Here is an 18,769-nt window from a genome sequence, read left to right as displayed (position 1 = left end):
TAACTATAGTAAGCTGTTTTATAAAGATTTATTCTACCAAACTTAGCGAAAATCCAACATAAAGTACTTAAAATCCAACATAAAGTATTTGGTAAGTAATTATTATTATATGCTTTAACTTACTGTAACTCTGCTTTATAAATTTTATAAAGTAAAGTTACTTCTCTACTTTATAAATCACCATTACTGTGGAACCGGTGGGCGGTTAGAAAATTTTACTACTAACAGAGATACAAAAGTGGGCGGTAGGTATAAAAAGGTTGACTATCCCTGCTATACATCTACCAGAAAGAAGTAGGGCAACAGTTTAACAGTGATTACTTCTGGATGAAGTGTGGGTGGGCTGTTATTCTTTACTTTTCTATTTTTTCTTAATTTTTCACAGGTATGCATTTATTTTATAATAAGGAAAAAAAGTACTATTTCTTCCTTCCAACATCCACTCTGTCATAAAATGGGAGAATCCTTTTTTATAATCTAGACTCACTTCTCTAGTTGAAAAGTCTACCCTTTGCCTTGTAATTTTTGCAAACTGGAACAGTAGTTATTTATCTCTATTCTTTCATGATGACTCTTTTTATCAATATAATCTCTTAAAATTTTCTTTAATTCAGTGACTTTATTTGCCAGTGTTCCCAGTCTTCTTGGTAGAAGACTTGAATTTATTCTCTTCACTCATCTGGGACTTCTATTTTTTTCCCCCTAGGATTGTTAATTTTCTTCCATTTAACCCCAAATTTATTCCCCTTGATAGACAATATGGAAGCAAAATAGAGCTTGAGAAGTTCTGCTTGCTCAGCATTACATTTTATTATCAGGCAAATTGCCTTTTGCTCTAAAAATACCCCTTTCACTGCCCTTTTTGTAGATCCTAATTTATTTTGGACCATGCCTCCTCGTGTGGTTCTTCCAAGTCTCGGTACTCTTTCTTGCTGATTGCTTATGTGTCTTTCTGTTCATCTTTGCTCTGTTCTTTAGAAGAGCTCCCTGTGCATCTACTTTGTTCTCTCCACCTTCCTGCCTGCTTGACAATTTTTGAACTGCCCAAACAAATGTATTTAAGAGCTTCCCTTTTAGAAAGGATCTCATGCCACGAAACTGTGTGTTTGTTTTCAGAACTTCTCGGTTCTGTCTTCCCAGGACCTGTGCTACACAACCCCACATTGTTGCCAAAAATACTAAGTTGTTATGATCCCTTTTTCCTATGGTTCTTTGATTTCACCAACCAATTTCTTCTTTGGCCAGAGTAGCAGTTCCCCTACTTTGACCTTGTGTATCTGAAACATGAAAATGTCAGCACACCAGGTCAGGAGCTTTTCATTTGTTCCGGTGTTAGCTGACGACGACTTTGAACGGGTTCCTGGGTAGTTGAAGCCCTTCCGAGCAACAGTATGCCCCTTCTGTGTGGGAATCGGCTCGGTACGCCCACGGTTATGTCATACCCGGCATCTCTTCCGCTGACCCTGCTAGCCCGTGTGTTCCAGTGAGTGTTTTACTTTGGATGTTTATAAATAAGGTTCCTTACCAGCCCGTTCACAGGAGCCCTGTTTCTCTGGAGTAGCTCAGACTCTTTTGTCACCATGTTTTCCTCAAGTGAGCCGTGCCCACTGAATCTTGAGCTCTCTGAGATGTGAAAATACATACACACACATCTATGTTTGTGCAAGCATTTATACATACATATATAGTACACGTATACATATATGATTTATCTTTTTTAGAGAGAGGAAAGAGAGAGAGAGAGAGAGAAGGGGGGAAGGAGTGGGAAGCATCAAGCCCATAGTTGCTTCTCATTTGTGCTTTGACTGGGTTTAAGGCCAGTGGCCGTTTCTGTGGCCATGCAGGTTCCTGTTGGATTCAGGCAGACAGTAAAGGAACTGTGGAGCCAGAAAATAGTGGGCTACTCCTTTGTTCAAGTGTAGTAAGGGTGGACGAACAAACAGGCAGGGCTCCCAAGCCCCTCAGCATTCCGGACTCATAGGCCCCCACCAGCCTCAGCACCCCCGGCCAAACAGGCCGGCCGAAGTCCCACAGCTCCCAAGCCCCTCAGCTCTCCTCCTCTCTCTGCACTGTCTAGCAAAACAGGCTTGGGGAAAAAAAACCCTTCTTCAGCAAACAATACAAACAGTTGCTCCTCCCCACTGCAGCAGGCAGTCCGCAATTTGCTTTCTGCCACCCTGAGGGCAAGCACCCACAACTTTCCATAGACTCTACACATGTGGCGCAGCCTCCACAGTCTATATACACATGGCGCTGCCCCAGTACAAGTGAGCAAACCTATAAAAAACCACTTGTTTACCCAACACTGGGCAGGCCCGTGGTTTTGAACCAGTGACCTCAGTGTTTTATCCTCAGTGGTTGATACTTTATCCACTGTACCACTACAGGTCAGGCCTTTGTTATCTTTAAGTATACTCACTCTGAAAGACTGTACAAAGAGAGGAGACAAAAAGAGAGCCTGTGAATGCAGGTACATTAGGCTCTTTTTCAAGTTCAGAAACATAGGCGGGTGGGTGTGGAGCTGTGCGCTTGCTCTGTGTGCAACATCTTGATCAGTCACCCTGACTGCCGTTTGCCAGTCTCAAAACTGTGATATTGAGAACACTCAGGATAATAAAGTAAAAAACGATTTTTAGTCCTAAGAGTGACTCAGCTAGGTCTTGAGGTTCCAGTAAAGGCCAACCAGGAGACACAGTATAAATCAATTTCAGTTCAACAAAATGTGTAGTATGTAAGACCCAGAGCATGCCCTGTAGGGGCCCTAAGCATAAAGAAAACACCACACTTTCATTCAAGAAGTTCTTAGCTTGTTCTTCGGCCACAGAGAAACAGGAATACACCTGCAGTTGAACAAGTTGGGTTTAGTACTCGTTGTAGCAAGGCAGAATGCACACCATGGAGAAGCATGAGGTATCTCAGGAAGAGAATGTTTGAAAAACCTTATTGTTGGATTTGGCTTTGTATTAAATGATTTTGAGGAAGGTTTAAGAATGTGGGGCTTTGCAATGCTGTCATGAAGTGGGAAACAATTCTATGATAGGGAATCTTAATAGCGTTTATCTAAAGGGAGAACAGACTAGAGAAAGACGGAAGCCGTGATTGGTGAAGCAGCAGCAGTCACTCATTACCCAGGAATGGGTGCGATTCGGTATTTGGCCGGGACAGTGTTCAGGTTTTGTCTGTGCAGCAGGAATAGGCAATGGGAAAGAAGTGTAAAGAGGTACTTTTGGATGAGATTATGAAATTCAGTTGCTTAGGAATTCTGTAGGGAGGGAACATCAGCAATTGTTGAACACCTACTATATGTGCTGGGTGCTTTGTACATGTTATTTTATTTAATCTGCAATCCTGTAAGAGCCCTGAGAAATAGGTGTCATTATTCCCATTTTACAGATAATGAAAATGAGTTCTAGAAAAGTCCATTTAACCTCCACTTAAATTGTTGGAATCACAGCCAGGATCTTAACTAATAACTAACAACTGACTGAAAAGGTAGTACTCATTTTGCTTCACTTTGAACATGGTCTGTTGTCATCAGTGGGAACTACTGAAAGCTTTGGATCAGAGTAGTGGCAAGACCAGTTAGACTTATGCTTCAGGAATATTATTCTGGTAACAAAGCTGACAATAGTAGTTAACATATATAGAGCCTATGGACTAAGCCAGGGGTCCCCAAACTATGGCCCGCAGGCCGCATGCGGCCCCCTGAGGCCATTTATCCGGCCCCCGTCGCACTTCTGGAAGGGGCACCTCTTTCATTGGTGGTCAGTGAGAGGAGCATAGTTCCCATTGAAATACTGGTCAGTTTGTTGATTTAAATTTACTTGTTCTTTATTTTAAATATTGTATTTGTCCCCATTTTGTTTTTTTTACTTTAAAATAAGATATGTGCAGTGTGCATAGGGATTTGTTCATAGTTTTTTTTTATAGTCTGGCCCTCCAACGTTCTCAGGGACAGTGAACTGGCCCCCTGTGTAAAAAGTTTGGGGACCCCTGGACTAAGCCCTATGCTAAGCAACTTAGACACACAAATATCTTTTATTATCATGTAAGATGAACTGGAGGGAGGGAGGTTGGTAAAGGTGAAGAAAGATCTGGTTAGCCTGACTAGGCAGTGGCACAGTGGATAGAGCATCAAACTGGGATGTGGAGGACCCTGGTTCAAAACCCCAAGGTCGCCAGCTTGAGCATGGGCTCATCTGGTTTGAGCAAGGTTCACCAGCTTGAGCCCAAGGTCACTGGCTTGAGCAGGGGGTCACTTGGTCTGCTGTAGCCCCCGGTCGAGGGAGGGAGGGAGGGAGGGAGGAAGATCTGGTTAAATTAGCAGAATACATCAAAGCAGTGGTAAGCACAGTAGAGTTAGGAGGAGAATGGAACAAGAAGAGGCCCTTGGAGACCAGTGAAGAGGAAACTGCTGTCATCCCCGCCTCCACTTTAAGGAATGCTGAATTAAATATGGCCTCTAGAGCTTCCACAGTGTGTAGAAGGAAGCTTACATATCTAAAGAAATTAGCGCATTAAGATCTTTCTTGAACTGTGTAAACAGAAGTAAACACATTCAGTTCTTTATTGATTGATTTGCCCTGAGAGTGAAGTGCTGCAGATGGTTTAACATTATTTTGAGGAAGCTCTTTTGTTAACAGTGCTTAAGTTTTTGTTTTTGTTTTTAGCAGGGATGGTTATTAACAATGGAAAATAGAGCTTCACTCTGTAAAATCCATTAAATTTTCAGTCAAGCTTAAATGATTTGCTAAGTGAAGTATTAAAAATTAAATAAACCTATATATATGGGGAAAGCTTTCAATGAACAATTAGGATTTAGTCAGGTCCCATTTTAAGGATTACTTAAGTACACTTAGTGATGGTGAAAACAGCTGTTTCCCATTTTGGAAATTCTGCAATTTTTTGGGGGGGGTATTTTTCCGATTTTTTTATATATATATATATATTAAATGAGAGGCAGGGAGGCAGAGACAGTCTCCCGCATGTACCCTACCAGGCAATGCTCTGCTCATCTGGGCCACTGCTCCATTGCTCAGCAACTGAGCTATTTTAACACCTGAGTTGAGACCGTGGAGCCATCCTCAGCACCTGGAGCCAACTTTGTTCAAACTGTTCAAGCTATGGCTGTAGGAGGTGAAGAGAGAGAGAGAGATAGAGGGTGGGGAGGAAGTGGGGGAGAAGCAGATGGTTGCTTCTCCTGTGTGCCCTGACTGGGAATCAAACCTGGGACTTCCACATGCCAGGCCAACACTCTACCACTGAGCCAACTGGCCAGGGCTGGAAATTCTGCAATTTTAATGTTCTAATATCTTTGATATTCTGATCTCTTTGTTTTTTTTAAAGCACATTAAAAAAATAAACCAAAAGTTCTGTTTGTCATGTAGCTGTAAAGTAGAATGTTTATAATTGTGAAAAATAGAAAGTATCCTAAATGTTCATCAGCTGGGAGGGGGGTAAATTGTGACATGGATATATAAGGAGATGCTTTGAGTGAATGAACTAGAGCTTCATGTATCAAGATGTGATATTTTTAGGCCAAAGTATTGATCCCCACCAAGAAAAAAGGCATGAAGCATGAGTACAGTATGATACCATGATATAAAGGTATTTTTAAGTGTGGTAAAATATGTATAACATAAAATTTATCATTTTAACCATTAGGTGTACAGTTCAGTGATGTTAGTTACATTCATATCGTTATACAACCATCACTACCATCCATTCATAATGCAAAGTTTTAAAATACTAAAAATATTGCTTCTCAGCCTTTTGGCTAAGATCAAGTATAATATCTGTTCTTATCCGTGTAAGATACCCAAGATAATATTGTATATTGTTTTGGATGCATACTTATGTAATAAAGTCTAAAAGCACACCTGATCATCACCAAGTTCAGAGCTGTGGCTATCTCAGAGAGGGAGTTCCAGTTACATCTACATGGTAGGTAGGTATACAAATGCTTATATATTATTTACACTTTTTTGCACACTTGGAGTCTTTCACTAAAAATATTTTTTAAATCAGCTAGACATTTATAAATGTTTTATAGTTATGTACTTTTTAAACATTCTGGGCTGTTTAGTTCTGAGAAACATGATGGTGCCAAGATCCAAGAGGTGACGTTGCTCTGTTGGGGACAGTTAACTTTACAAAAAGAAAAATCTTTTCCAAATTCAGCATTCTGACCCGAGCCTGTCAATTTGGGTATATAGCCTTGGTCACAGGTGGCAGATAGTTTAGGTCTCAAGTCTAAAGGTCTGAAAGAATGACTCTACAAAGAAAAGAAATACAGGAGAACAGGTTTTGTAAGATAAAAATGAGTTTCATTTTCAGGTTTGAGATGATAGACATAAAAGCATCTGTATATACTAATGAGACTTAGAGACAAGAATTGAGAGCTTGAAGGGTCAGAATTAGTTTTCTGTAAAAACTTGAAAGATGGGAACTCTTTATTTTTCATATTAATCTCAGTGTCTGGCACAGTGCCTGGCACATTAAGTATCAGTAGTAAATATGTGAACTATTGCAGCAAATATAAAATGCTTAGATTTCTCCTTGGATATAAAAACGTAGTTTTACTCTTTTTTTTTTATTTTTTTCTTTTTTCTTTTTCTTTTCTGAAGCTGGAAACGGGGAAAGACAGTCAGACAGACTCCCGCATGCGCCCGACTGGGATCCACCCAGCACGCCCACCAGGGGCGACACTCTGCCCTCCAGGGGGCGATGCTCTGCCCCTCCGGGGTGTCGCTCTGTCACGACCAGAGCCACTCTAGCGCCTGGGGCAGAGGCCAAGGAGCCATCCCCAGCGCCCGGGCCATCCTTGCTCCAATGGAGCCTTGGCTGCAGGAGGGGAAGAGAGAGACAGAGAGGAAGGAGGGAGGGGGTGGAGAAGCAAATGGGCGCTTCTCCTATGTGCCCTGGCCGGGAATCGAACCCGGGTCCCCCACACGCCAGGCCGACGCTCTACCGCTGAGCCAACCGGCCAGGGCCGTATTTTTACTCTTTAGCCTGTCTGTTCCATTGCACTCCAGTACCTCTGCTACCTTTGAAAATAGTATTCCCTAATTTTTCAGCTCTCCTTTGATTCCAGTCTACATTCTCTTTATCAGTCATGTTTCTCTACTTCTTGACACATCATGATTCAGTCAGTGTTGCTTTTTGAAACACTAGATTTTACTTCCTTCCCAACTCCCATTACTCATTAATGCAAGACAGTTCTAACAGTCAGGGCTGTACAAAGGTTGTGTGAGCATCTTGGCGCAAGTACTGAGTTTCCTGTTGGATCGGATTCAACCAAGTCAAGACCACCACTTAAGGGTGGTAAGATTATTGAACACAGGTGGTTAGACTAGATGACTTTAACAAATAGTTGTTTTTTTTTTCTTTCTTTCTTTCTTTCTCTTTCTTTCTTTCTTTCTTTCTTTCTTTCTTTCTTTCTTTCTTTCTTTCTTTTTGTATTTTTCTGAAGTTGGAAACGGGGAGGTAGTCAGACAGATTCCCACATGCACCCGACCGGGATCCACCCAGCACACCCACCAGGGGGCAATGCTCTGCCCATCTGGGGCATTGCTCTGTTGCAACCAGAGCCATTCTAGCGCCTGAGGCAGAGGCCACAGAGCCATCCTCAGCGCCCGGGCCATCTTTTTGCTCCAATGGAGCCTTGGCTGTGGGAGGGGAAGAAAGAGACAGAGAGGAAGGAGAGGGGGAGGGGTGGAGAAGCAGATGGGCACTTCTCCTGTGTGTCCTGGCTGGGAATCAAACCCAGGACTCCTGCACGCCAGGTCGACGCTCTACCACTGAGCCAACCGGCCAGGGCCACAAATAGCTTTCTTGAGATATACTTCACATACCATGCAATCTATCTATTAAAATGTACAGTTGGTGGTTTTTAATATAGTCAGAGTTGTGCAACCATCCCCAGGATCAATATCAGAGCATTTTGTCATTTTATCATCCTTGCCCCAACCCTAAGAAACCACTAATCTACTTCTGTCTCTATAAGTTTGCCTGTTCTGGACATTTCATATTAATGTAATCATACAATATGTGGTCTTGTATGACTGGCTTTTTTTCACATAGCATAATATTTTCGAAGTTTATTCATATTGTAGCATTATGGTACTTCATTCCTTTTTGTGGCCAAATAATATTTCATTGTATGGATATACCATAGTTTGTTATCCATTTGTCAGTTAACAGACATCTAGTAAATAATGCTATTATGAACATTTGTGTACAAATTTTTGTGTGAGCATATTCTTCTTGGGTATATACATAAGAGTATAATTGCTGGGTTGTGTGGAAACTTTGTTTACCCTTTTGAGGAATTGCCACACTATTTATCAAAGTGGCTGCACTAGTTTACATTCCTACCAGCAGAGTATGAGAGTTCCATTTTCTCCAGAACCTTCCCCCTCCTCCTCCTTCTTCTTCTCCTTTTTCCCCTTCTTCTTCTTCTTCTCTTCTTCCTCCTCCTCTTCCTCCTCCTCTTTCTCCTCTTCCTCCTCCTCTTTCTCCTCTTCCTCCTCCTCCTCCTCCTCCTCCTCCTCCTTCTTCTTTTGACATTTAATATTATTCTACTTTAGCTTCAGATGTACAGCGTAGTGGTTAGAAAATCATGTATTTTACAGGTGGTCCATCTGATGTTTTGAGTATTCAGTTGGCCCCACACATAGTTATCATGATATTATTGACTATATTCCTTATGCTAAACTTTACATCCTAATGGCTCTTTTGTAACTACCGGTTTGTACTTCTCAACCCCTTCACTTTTTACCCATCCCGTAAACTCCCCTCCTTCTGGCAACCATCACTTTGTTCTCTGCATCTGTGAGTCTGTTTCTGTTTTGTTTGTTCATTTATTTTGTCCTTTAGATTCCACAGATAAGTGAAGTCATATGGTATTTGTCTTTCTCTGTGTGATTTATTTTATTTAGGACAGTAGCCTCTAGGTCCATCCAGGTTGTTGCAAATTGTAAGATTTCATTCATTTTTATGACTGAGTCATTCCATTGCATATTTGTACCACATCTTTATCCAGTCATCCATTGATGGACACCTGGGTTGCTTCCATATCTTGCCTATTATAAATAATGCCACAATTAACATAAGGGTACATATATCTTTTCAAATTAGTGTTTTGGGTTTCTTTGGAGATATATCCAGAAGTGTAAATGCTGGGTCAAAAGGCAGTTCCATTTTTAATTTTGAGGAGTCTCCCATACTCCTCAAAATTACCATTGTATACATATGGTAATTTGTATACATATGGTATACAAATGGTATACAAATGGTATACCATTTGTATACATATGGTATACAAATACCATATGACTTCACTTATCTGTGGAATCTAAAGGACAAAATAAATGAACAAACAAAACAGAAACAGACTCACAGATGCAGAGAACAAAGTGATGGTTGCCAGAAGGAGGGGAGTTTTCCACAGTAATTACACCAATCCACATTCCCATCACAGGGCGCAAAGGCACCCTTTTCTCCACATCCTCACCAATATTTGTTGTTTGTTGGTTTACTGATGATAGCCATTCTGACAGGTATGAGGTGATAATCTCATTGGGGTTTTTAATTTGCATTTCTGTGATGATTAGTGACATTGGGCATCTTTTCATGTTTCTTGGCCATATGTATGTCCTCGTTGGAAAAGTATCTATTCTGATCCTTTGCCCATTTTTAAATTGGGTTGTTAGGGTTTTTGTTTTGTTTTGATGTTGAGTTATATATGAGTTCTTCATAAATTTGATTATTAACCCCTTATCAGATATATCACCAGTGAATATGTTCTCCCATTCAGTAGGTTGTTTTTTCGTTTTGTTGTTGGTTTCCTCTGCTGTGCAAAACTTTTTTAGTTTGATGTAGTCCCATTTGTTTATTTTTTTTCTTTTGTTTCCCTTACCTGAGAAGATGTATCTCAACACTTTTTGATTATAGCTTATAGCATCCTAGTGGGTATAATGTGGTATATCATTGTGAGTTTAATATGCATTTTCTTGATGACTAATGGTGTTGAACATCTTTTCATGTGCTTATTAGCCTTTTATATGCTTTGGAAAAATGTCTATTAAAAGCTTTTGACCATTGTTTTAAATTTGTTTTTATTATTTTAAGAGAGAGAGGAAGGGGGAGAGAGAGAATGAGAAAGACAAAGAGAGAAACATCAATTTGTTGTTCCACTTACTTATGCATTCATTGGTTGATTCTTATATGTGTCCTGACCAGGGCTCAAACCTGCAACCTTGGCATATGAGGTCAACACTCTAACCAACTGAGCTAACCAGCCAGGACAAGCCTTTGACCATTTTTAAATAGTTTATTTTTATTGTTGAGTGGTAGGGATTCTTTATATATTTTGAATATTAGACCTTTATCAGATATATGGTTTGCAAATATTTTCTCTCATTCATTGCATTGTATTAATTTTCTTGATGGTGTCCTTTGTAGCACACAGTTTAAAAAATTTAATGAAGTCTAATTTACTTGTTTTTTTCTTTGGTTGCTATGCTTTCAGTGTCATATCTAAGAAACTGCTGCCTAATCCAAGGTCATGACAGTTTGTCTGTTTTCTTCTAAGAGTTTTGTAGTTTTATCTTTTACATTGAGGTTTCTTAATCCATTTTGAATTAATTTTTTATTTATTTTTTATTTTTTTATTTTTTGCATTTTACTGAAGCTGGAAACAGGGAGAGACAGTCAGACAGACTCCCGCATGCGCCCGACTGGGATCCACCCGGCACGCCCACCATGGGGCGACGCTCTGCCCACCAGGGGGCGATGCTCTGCCCATCCTGGGCGTCGCCATGTTGCCACCAGAGCCACTCTAGCGCCCGAGGCAGAGGCCACAGAGCCATCCCCAGCGCCCGGGCCATCTTTGCTCCAATGGAGCCTCGGCTGCGGGAGGGGAATAGAGATACAGAGAGGAAAGCACGGCGGAGGGGTGGAGAAGCAAATGGGCGCTTCTCCTGTGTGCCCTGGCCGGAAATCAAACCCGGGTCCTCCGCACGCTAGGCCAATGCTCTACCGCTGAGCCAACCGGCCAGGGAAAATTAATTTTTTAATTCAAAATAGTGTGAATGAATTAGAGGCCCAACTTCATCCACTTTCATGTGGATATCTGGCTGTCCCCAGACCATTTGTTGAAAAAGACTGGGTGACCTTTTTTAAATTTCATTTTTCAATTACAATCCACATTCAATATTATTTTGTATTAGTCTCAGGTGTACAGCATAGGGATTAAACAATCAGATGCTTGACAAAGTGTTCTCTCTGATATTCCCAGTACCCATCTAGCACCATGCATAGTTATTACAATACTATTGACTATATTCCCTGTGCTGTACTTGACATCCAACGACCCGATGAATTTTAAGGCCTCTTCTGACTCAGAATATTGTGATGCTTTGTACTACATTGTTTTCTATTATTGTCTAAATGGGTGACAGGGTTTCATGTGATGGTCACCCTTTTCTCAAGAATACATTGTGTCTAAAACAGGGACTGCCATTATTAGTCTTTCATCAGTTTCTTCTAATTTCTCAGGATCCTCCTCTGACTTTTATGATACTGGTTTGTTTCTGCTCCTCTTTGACCAGATCAGTTTTCTTTTATTCTGCTTTTTATGGATAGGTACATATATCCCTCCAACCTTTTTTTTTTGTGTGTGTGTGCATTTTTCTGAAGTTGGAAACGGGGAGGCAGTCAGACAGACTCCCACATGCACACGACCAGGATCCACCTGGCACGCCCACCAGGGGCGATGCTCTGCCCATCTGGGCCGTCGCTCTGCTACAACCAGAGCCATTCCAGCGCTTGAGGCAGAGGCCACAGAGCCATCCTTGGTGCCCGGGCCAACTTTGCTCCAGTGGAGCCTTGGCTGTGGGAGGGGAAGAGAAAGACAGAGAGGAAGGAGAGGGGGAGGGGTGAAGAAGCTTCTCCTGTGTGCCCTGGCTGGGAATTGAACCCGGGACTCCTGCACACCAGGCTGACGCTCTACCACTGAGCCAACCGGCCAGGGCCCCTCCAACCTTTTTGTTATGGGAATGGTTCACTCATCTAATTTTAATTAGCTTTATCATCTAGGTAGCTTTGAGTTTCTTCTTAAGCCAAACTATAATCTAATATCAATTTCTCCTGAATGTGCCACCATCCCTGGAATTTAACGTGTGAAAAACGTGTCGTCAGTCTTCCCCTCATCATAAGCCCTCCCAGTTTCCTCATTGTCTTCTCTAAGCATCTTAAGCTCCTGACTTCAGAGTATTCTTACTCTCTCCCCAATTAGCTCTGTATTCTGTTCAAAATAAAATGCTGCTGATTATTACATACATGGTGGGAGCCCTTAGACCTATCCTTTTCTCTTTATAGCTATACACGGCACCTATAGAGGCCTTGCATCTCAAAGCTGAATTACTGCTGCCTTACTGATTTCCCAGACCCTGATTTCTGTCTGTGTTAGACCCTATACTCAACCACTAGATTAATCCCCCCCCCAAACATCTTTCTTAATAGGTCATTTCCCTGATTCTAGACTCACAGTATCAAATTTATACACCACAAGTTAACATTTAAACACTCCACCTCCAGCCTGAACAGGCGGTGGCGCAGTGGATAGAGTGTTGGACTGGGATGCGGAGGACGCAGGTTCGAGACCCCAAGGTTGCCAACTTGAGCACGGGCTCATCTGGTTTGAGCAAAGCTTTCCGGCTTGGACCCAAGGTCGCTGGCTCAAGCAAGGGGTTACTTGGTCTGCTGAAGGCCCGTGGTCAAGGCACATGTGGGAAAGCAATCAATGAACAACTAAGGTATCGCAACGAAAAACTGATGATTGATGCTTCTCATCTCTCTTTGTTCCTGTCTGTGTGTCCTTATCTATCCCTCTCTCTGACTCTCTCTCTGTATCTGTAGAAAATACAAACAAACAAACAAAAAACATAAACATTCTACCTGCACTTGCTGCTCATCTTGTTACTTCTCTAACTGGAGCCAAACAAATTTGGTAGTTAGTAGCATCTTGAGTCTTTGTTCTTATTTCATTGTTCTCATCTCTTCCTCATCACACACACAGTCTCTTTCCTCCTGGTATGCTTTTGCTTCTCTTCTCTGAATCTCAGACATTCAGTTTACCTAGTAATAAGGTCCAGGATGCCCTGTCCTTCTTTTAGTTGTCTTGGATGTACTCCTGAAAGCAGGGGTCGGGAACTGTTTTGGCAGAGAGAGCCATGAACGCCACATATTTTAAAATGTAATTCTGTGAGAACCATACAACGACCTGTGTACGTTACTCATTATCCAATAAAAATTTGGTGTTGTCCCGGAGGACAGCTGTGATTGGCTCCAGCCACCCGCAACCATGAACATGAGCGGTAGGAAATGGATTGTAATACATGGGAATGTTTTATATTTTTAACGTTATTATTATTTTTATTAAAGACTTGTCTGCGAGCCAGACGCAGCCATCAAAAGAGCCACATCTGGCTTGCGAGCCATAGGTTCCCGACCCCTGCCTTAAAGGCACTGTTCCATGTGGGAGCTCTTATTTCTGTTCCGGTCATGGCTTTCCTCCTTCTTTGCCTGCGTGTCTTCAGTTTGCATGATGGTATCTGCTTGTTTTTCTTTTTAGTCAATGCTGTGCCTGTGAAGATGTATTCATGTTGCCATAGGTACATCTAAAGTGTGATTTCTAAAAGCTACATAGCATTCCATATTGGTATCCACTTTGTATTGATTTTTCATTCTTCCAGTTAGCAGAATGGCTGTATTGGTTTCCACTCACCACATGTGCGTGAGAGTTTTTGCCTCCCCACATCTTTGCCAGTCCTTACTGTTATCCACCATTCTAATTTTTTCCCCTCCTGATAGCTATAAGGGCAGTCTAATTTGGGTCTCCTGCAATGTTTATATTTAGTTGTAGGGATTTCTAGTCTGTTCTAGGTATTTTAATCCCTTGTCAATTTTAGATGTTGCAAAAGTTCATGTATTCTTTTTTTTTTTTTTCTGAAGCTGGAAACGGGGAGAGACAGTCAGACAGACTCCCGCATGCGCCCTACCGGGATCCACCCGGCACGCCCACCAGGGGCGATGCTCTGCCCCTCCGGGGCGTCGCTCTGCCGAGACCAGAGCCACTCTAGCGCCTGGGGCAGAGGCCAAGGAGCCATCCCCAGCGCCCGGGCCATCTTTGCTTCAATGGAGCCTTGGCTGCGGGAGGGGAAGAGAGAGACAGAGAGGAAGGAGGGGGGATGGAGAAGCAAATGGGCGCTTCTCCTATGTGCCCTGGCCGGGAATTGAACCCGGGTCCCCCGCACGCCAGGCCGACGCTCTACCGCTGAGCCAACCGGCCAGGGCATGTATTCTTTTATTGAACAGAAATCTATAATTTTGTTGAAGTCAAATCCAACAGTTTTCCACGGGATAGTTTGCACTTTTACAGTCTGATTTATGAAATCTTTGCTTTGTAGTGTTCTCTGCACTATAATTTTATCTCCCTACGGTTTTTCCGCAAAAACCTGTTCACAGGGCCTTGGCAGAGGTATCTTCCTTTTCTTTCTCACCTCTGGCTCTCAGTAGGTTTGGCAGTTGATGTTAATGTTTGGCAGCTCCTGATGGAAGAAAAGAAATGCAAGAAAACTGATACATTCTCCCCTTCTCTAATCCCTGAGCTTACTCACAGGGAGGGACTGCTGTGACCCCGTTTGTACTACATGGGTCCTGACTGCTCAGCTCCAGCTGACTGGAAAGGGATGCATACCTACAATCTGAGTATTCAAAACCTCCCTCCAGAGATTTGGAATTATGACCAGTCTGCTGGCCTCTTGAAGGACATGCAAATGAAAGGTTTGGAGATGGTCATCTTCTTTCATATTCCCAAAGAAGCTAAAGATATGGTATGCAGAAAAAGGGGAATGAAGAAGAAATGCACAGAAAAATAGAGGAAAAAAACAAAACAAAATAAAAAACCCACCTTGTGGCCCCAGCTGGATAGCTTGTTTGGTAGAGTGTAGTCCTATAATACTGATTGTGGGTTGGCTCCCACAATCCCTGTGGGTCAGGGAATATACAGGCAATGTTTCTGTCTCTCTTTCTCACTTCCTCTCTCTAAAGTAAATAAGTAAAAATAAAAATAAGATATTATAAAAAAAAATTTTTTTAACGCCTTGTGGCCCCATAGAGAGGGAGAAAGATGAGCTAGAATGTGAGAGTAGCTATTCCAGCTCTGGCTGGCTTTCTACTTTCTAGTTCTCTTTTCTTCCAAGACCAGATTGCATGTCCTCATCTGTATTAGTTAGGGGGGCTACCTGCTGTAGCAGTCTCCAAACTGTACCACAGCCCCAACACAATGGAAGTTTATTTCTTCTCACATAAGCAGGTCCAGACAGTTCTAAGTTTGGGTGGGGGGTGGCAGCAGCGAGAGACTCTGTGACACACAGTTATTTAGGGGCCCAGGTCCATCAAGGCTCTGCTGTTTTCATCATAATATGATTTCCAAGGTCTCCCTAGGTGCCAGCATCCACCTTGCAGAAGGGAAATGAACATGGAGTTTATTACATGGGAAGTGTTGGCCCTGGCTAGTTAGCTTAGTTGGAGTGTTGTCCTGAAACACCAAGGTTGAGGGTTCTATGCCTAGTAAGGGTACATATGGGAAGCAACCAATGAATGCACAACGAAGTGGAACAACAAATTAATACTTCTCTCTCTTTCTCTCTCTCTCCCCCTCCTTCTCCCTTTCTCCATCTCCCCTTTCCTCTCTCTGTCTCTCTAAAATCAATCAATCAATAAAATATATACCTGGGAAGTTTTATAGGCCATGCCTTAAATTAGCACATAACCCTCACATTCCTATGGCTGGAACCCAGTCACATGGCCACAGTTAACTCTCTGGGAAACTGAAAAATGTCTAGCTCTGGACCCAAAAGGAAGAGAAAAAACGGGTTTGGTCAACAGCTAGAGATTGCCACATCATATGGTTGGTGTGATACCTCTATATCCTTATAATCAAGTTCTCATTTTTTCTTAAACTTTGTTTGATCTGAGTTCTATTATTTGTACCTTAATGCATTAGGTGTTTTCATAGTAGCTGTATTTAAAATAGAAGAATTAAAGACGGATTATTTTATTTTCTCAGGAAAGTTGGGTCGATTTCCACCTATGATGCAGCATCACCAAGCACCCTTAGATGGCCCAACCCCTGCAGCTCGTGTCCAGAGGTCCCACCTTGCAGAGGCCTTTGCAAAAGCCAAGGGATCAGGTGGAGGCACTGGAGGAGGAGGAGGTAGTGGAAGAGGCCTGATGGGACAGGTTATTCCAATCTATGGTTTTGGGATTTTTTTATACATACTGTACATTCTATTTAAGGTAAGTGGAATTATCTTGATCATATGGCATCAGTAACAATCTCATATTATAATAAAAATCATTGTTGGCATTAAAACCCTTTAAAGTTCATAACCCTTTTCCAAATCTGTCATCTCTTCAAACTGTGTCTTGTCTTCATAGGGTACTTAGGATAGGTGTTAACTCAGTTTTACAGATGAGAACATCTTCATTCAGAGCTTAAATGATTTGCCCCAGAATTCACAACTAAAATAGTAGAACCAGGACTTCAACCTGGATCTTCTAGCTGCTAATGCAATTAGCAATAAAGTTCAAAGTCTCCCAACTTTTTTCGACTGAACGTCTTTGCAAGTTGAAAAGACATAAAGCTGTTTTAAGAGCTTTATTCTGAGGATTGAGTCAGTGATACCCAGGTAGCCACCATGAGACCAGGGAATGACTGTACCAACATTACTTTGTCCTTCTTCCCTCATTTCCCCCAGGAGTATGAGGTGCTGTCTTCTTAACGTCATCTCCAGTAATTCTTCTAAAACAGAACTGGCATATCCTGAAACTAAGCCTCATGTTTCCTAGCTCTGGGGAGACATGTTTGAGTCCTTTATAAGTAGACGGCTAGCTAAGTTCCACCTCCAGACTGACTTTGGCAGGCCATGGGCCTAGCTAGGAACTGTGAAATAGAGCAAGTAGTAAGAGACAGGCTCCTTCTAGCCCAGCAATTTTGCAGGCAGCCTGAGTTGAGTCTTATAAATAAGCATGGGGTAAGCAGATGACCTATAGAAAAATTTTTTTCCTTTGTGCCTTAATAGTTATTTTACTTGAAAACATTCTATTGGCTTTTTTTTTTTTTGAGATATTTCTCTAATGTTGCTATGCAATTGGATTTCTGACTTAATTTTTGTCTCCCAACCTTTTTCTTTTCTTTTTTTCACTTAATATGAGGGGTTCCATGACTTTGAGGTTCTGAGCTGCTGTTGATTGCTGTACCTCCTTCAATTCTCAGCTTTCAAAGGGGAAAGCGACCGCAGAGGACCGGAAGTGTTCTGCCGCCACCCCTGGAAACACCTGCAGGAAAATTAGTAAGGGCCCCTTTCAAAATACTCACAAGTTTTACTGAGTCAGACAGCCAGAGGGACAATCTGCATATGTCTTAAAAGCATTTCTCAAAAGTTGCATAGAATTAATCTGATGCCATTTTTACCTTAGCTCTGAGAGTTCTCAAAATTTTCTATATTGATGTTGGTGTTTAAGGGAAAAGTAGTTGAAAATGTACAGTACCGCCATTTTACTTTTTTACATTAGCAAATTAATATTTCACATTTGGAACAGGTTACTTCTCATTTCCAAACTTTAGAATATTGGTAGCAAATCTCTTTATTTCACGGAGATAGTGAAATAAAGTGAAACAGAGAGACCATGTTATTGTCAAAGTTGGTTATTAGATCTAGGGACAGAGTTTAACACTTCTGGCTCTTGAAACTTGATCATCAAATGTTTATTGACCAACTAGAATATTCTGCGCTATCTGGGGAAATGAAATGTGTATGGCATAACTCTTCCCTCTAAGACTTTATAGTCTAGGATGGATGTCAGGAAAAATAACTGGTGAAAAGTTTACTACCTAGAAAGAAAGGGTTTGACAAAAGCGTTATCGCAGTCACATGTAGCTGGGTGTCCGTGGAAGAGGGCCTGTCAGAGAGAAAGGACGGCTTGACTGAGGCACAGCCTGGCACAGGGCAGCTGTGGGGAAAAGGCCTGAGGAATAGGTAGGGTAAGTCATATTGTTAAAGGCCCTGGAGGCCAAATTGCTTTATCCAGTGGATAATAAAGCCTGATCAGAGGTTTTTAAAACAAAGACATCAGCCAGATGCAGTGAGGCTGGACCGTGGGAGCATCTGCCCTCAGCCATAATTGCTTTTTGTATTTACTGCGGGTTATCCGTGGAAGTAGATATTTCAGTCACATTCTGTACCCTTTTTGGAAATCTTAAATATTCAATGAATTCTTTAAGAAAGCTGCCGTGTTCTTAATTGAGATACTGTCTAACAGTGATGGCAAATGCCTCCGTAAAATACTTTTAAAAGATTTGTGGACTCTTTAAAGCATAGAAAATTCTGTATCCTGTCACATAATGCATTTGAAATAGAAAGAAGTAAGATGAGTTGCTAAGAGCACCTGTTTTATAATGTAGTAGCAGTTATATCAGCTTATCCTTTAAGTTTGAATCACGTAGAAAATAAAAGTAACTTAAGCATTTATGTGGCCCAGTCCTCCAGACATTTTATAGATGTAACTGCATGAATGAGAGTTTGTTCCAGACGTACTAGAAGGCCTTTGGAACACTCCCTTCACAATAACCCTTTAATTATATCTGGGCAGAGAATGGTACTGGGTATGAAACATAAAAACTCGATTACCTGTATAACGA

The 18,769-nt window shown here is 41.7% G+C and overlaps 1 protein-coding gene and 1 pseudogene across 4 annotated transcripts in view; both read left to right on the top strand.

The window, feature by feature from the left end:
* The window catches only part of RIC3 (RIC3 acetylcholine receptor chaperone), a 51,003-nt gene that overhangs the window by 12,019 nt on the left and 20,215 nt on the right, over positions 1–18,769 (top strand). For all 4 annotated transcript variants that reach the window (XM_066250886.1, XM_066250887.1, XM_066250885.1 and 1 more), the window contains exons 2-3: positions 16,136–16,365; positions 17,345–17,420. In XM_066250886.1, the coding sequence (XP_066106983.1) occupies positions 16,136–16,365; positions 17,345–17,420 (306 nt within the window). The remainder of the gene's footprint in view (positions 1–16,135; positions 16,366–17,344; positions 17,421–18,769) is intronic.
* Positions 5,757–5,884, top strand: LOC136321462 (U2 spliceosomal RNA; annotated as a pseudogene).

Source organism: Saccopteryx bilineata, chromosome 1 (genome assembly GCF_036850765.1).
Source record: "Saccopteryx bilineata isolate mSacBil1 chromosome 1, mSacBil1_pri_phased_curated, whole genome shotgun sequence".
Classification (NCBI taxonomy): domain Eukaryota; kingdom Metazoa; phylum Chordata; class Mammalia; order Chiroptera; family Emballonuridae; genus Saccopteryx; species Saccopteryx bilineata.
The sequence above is the reverse complement of the archived record's forward strand: the minus strand, read 5'-3'. Positions and strand labels throughout refer to the sequence as shown.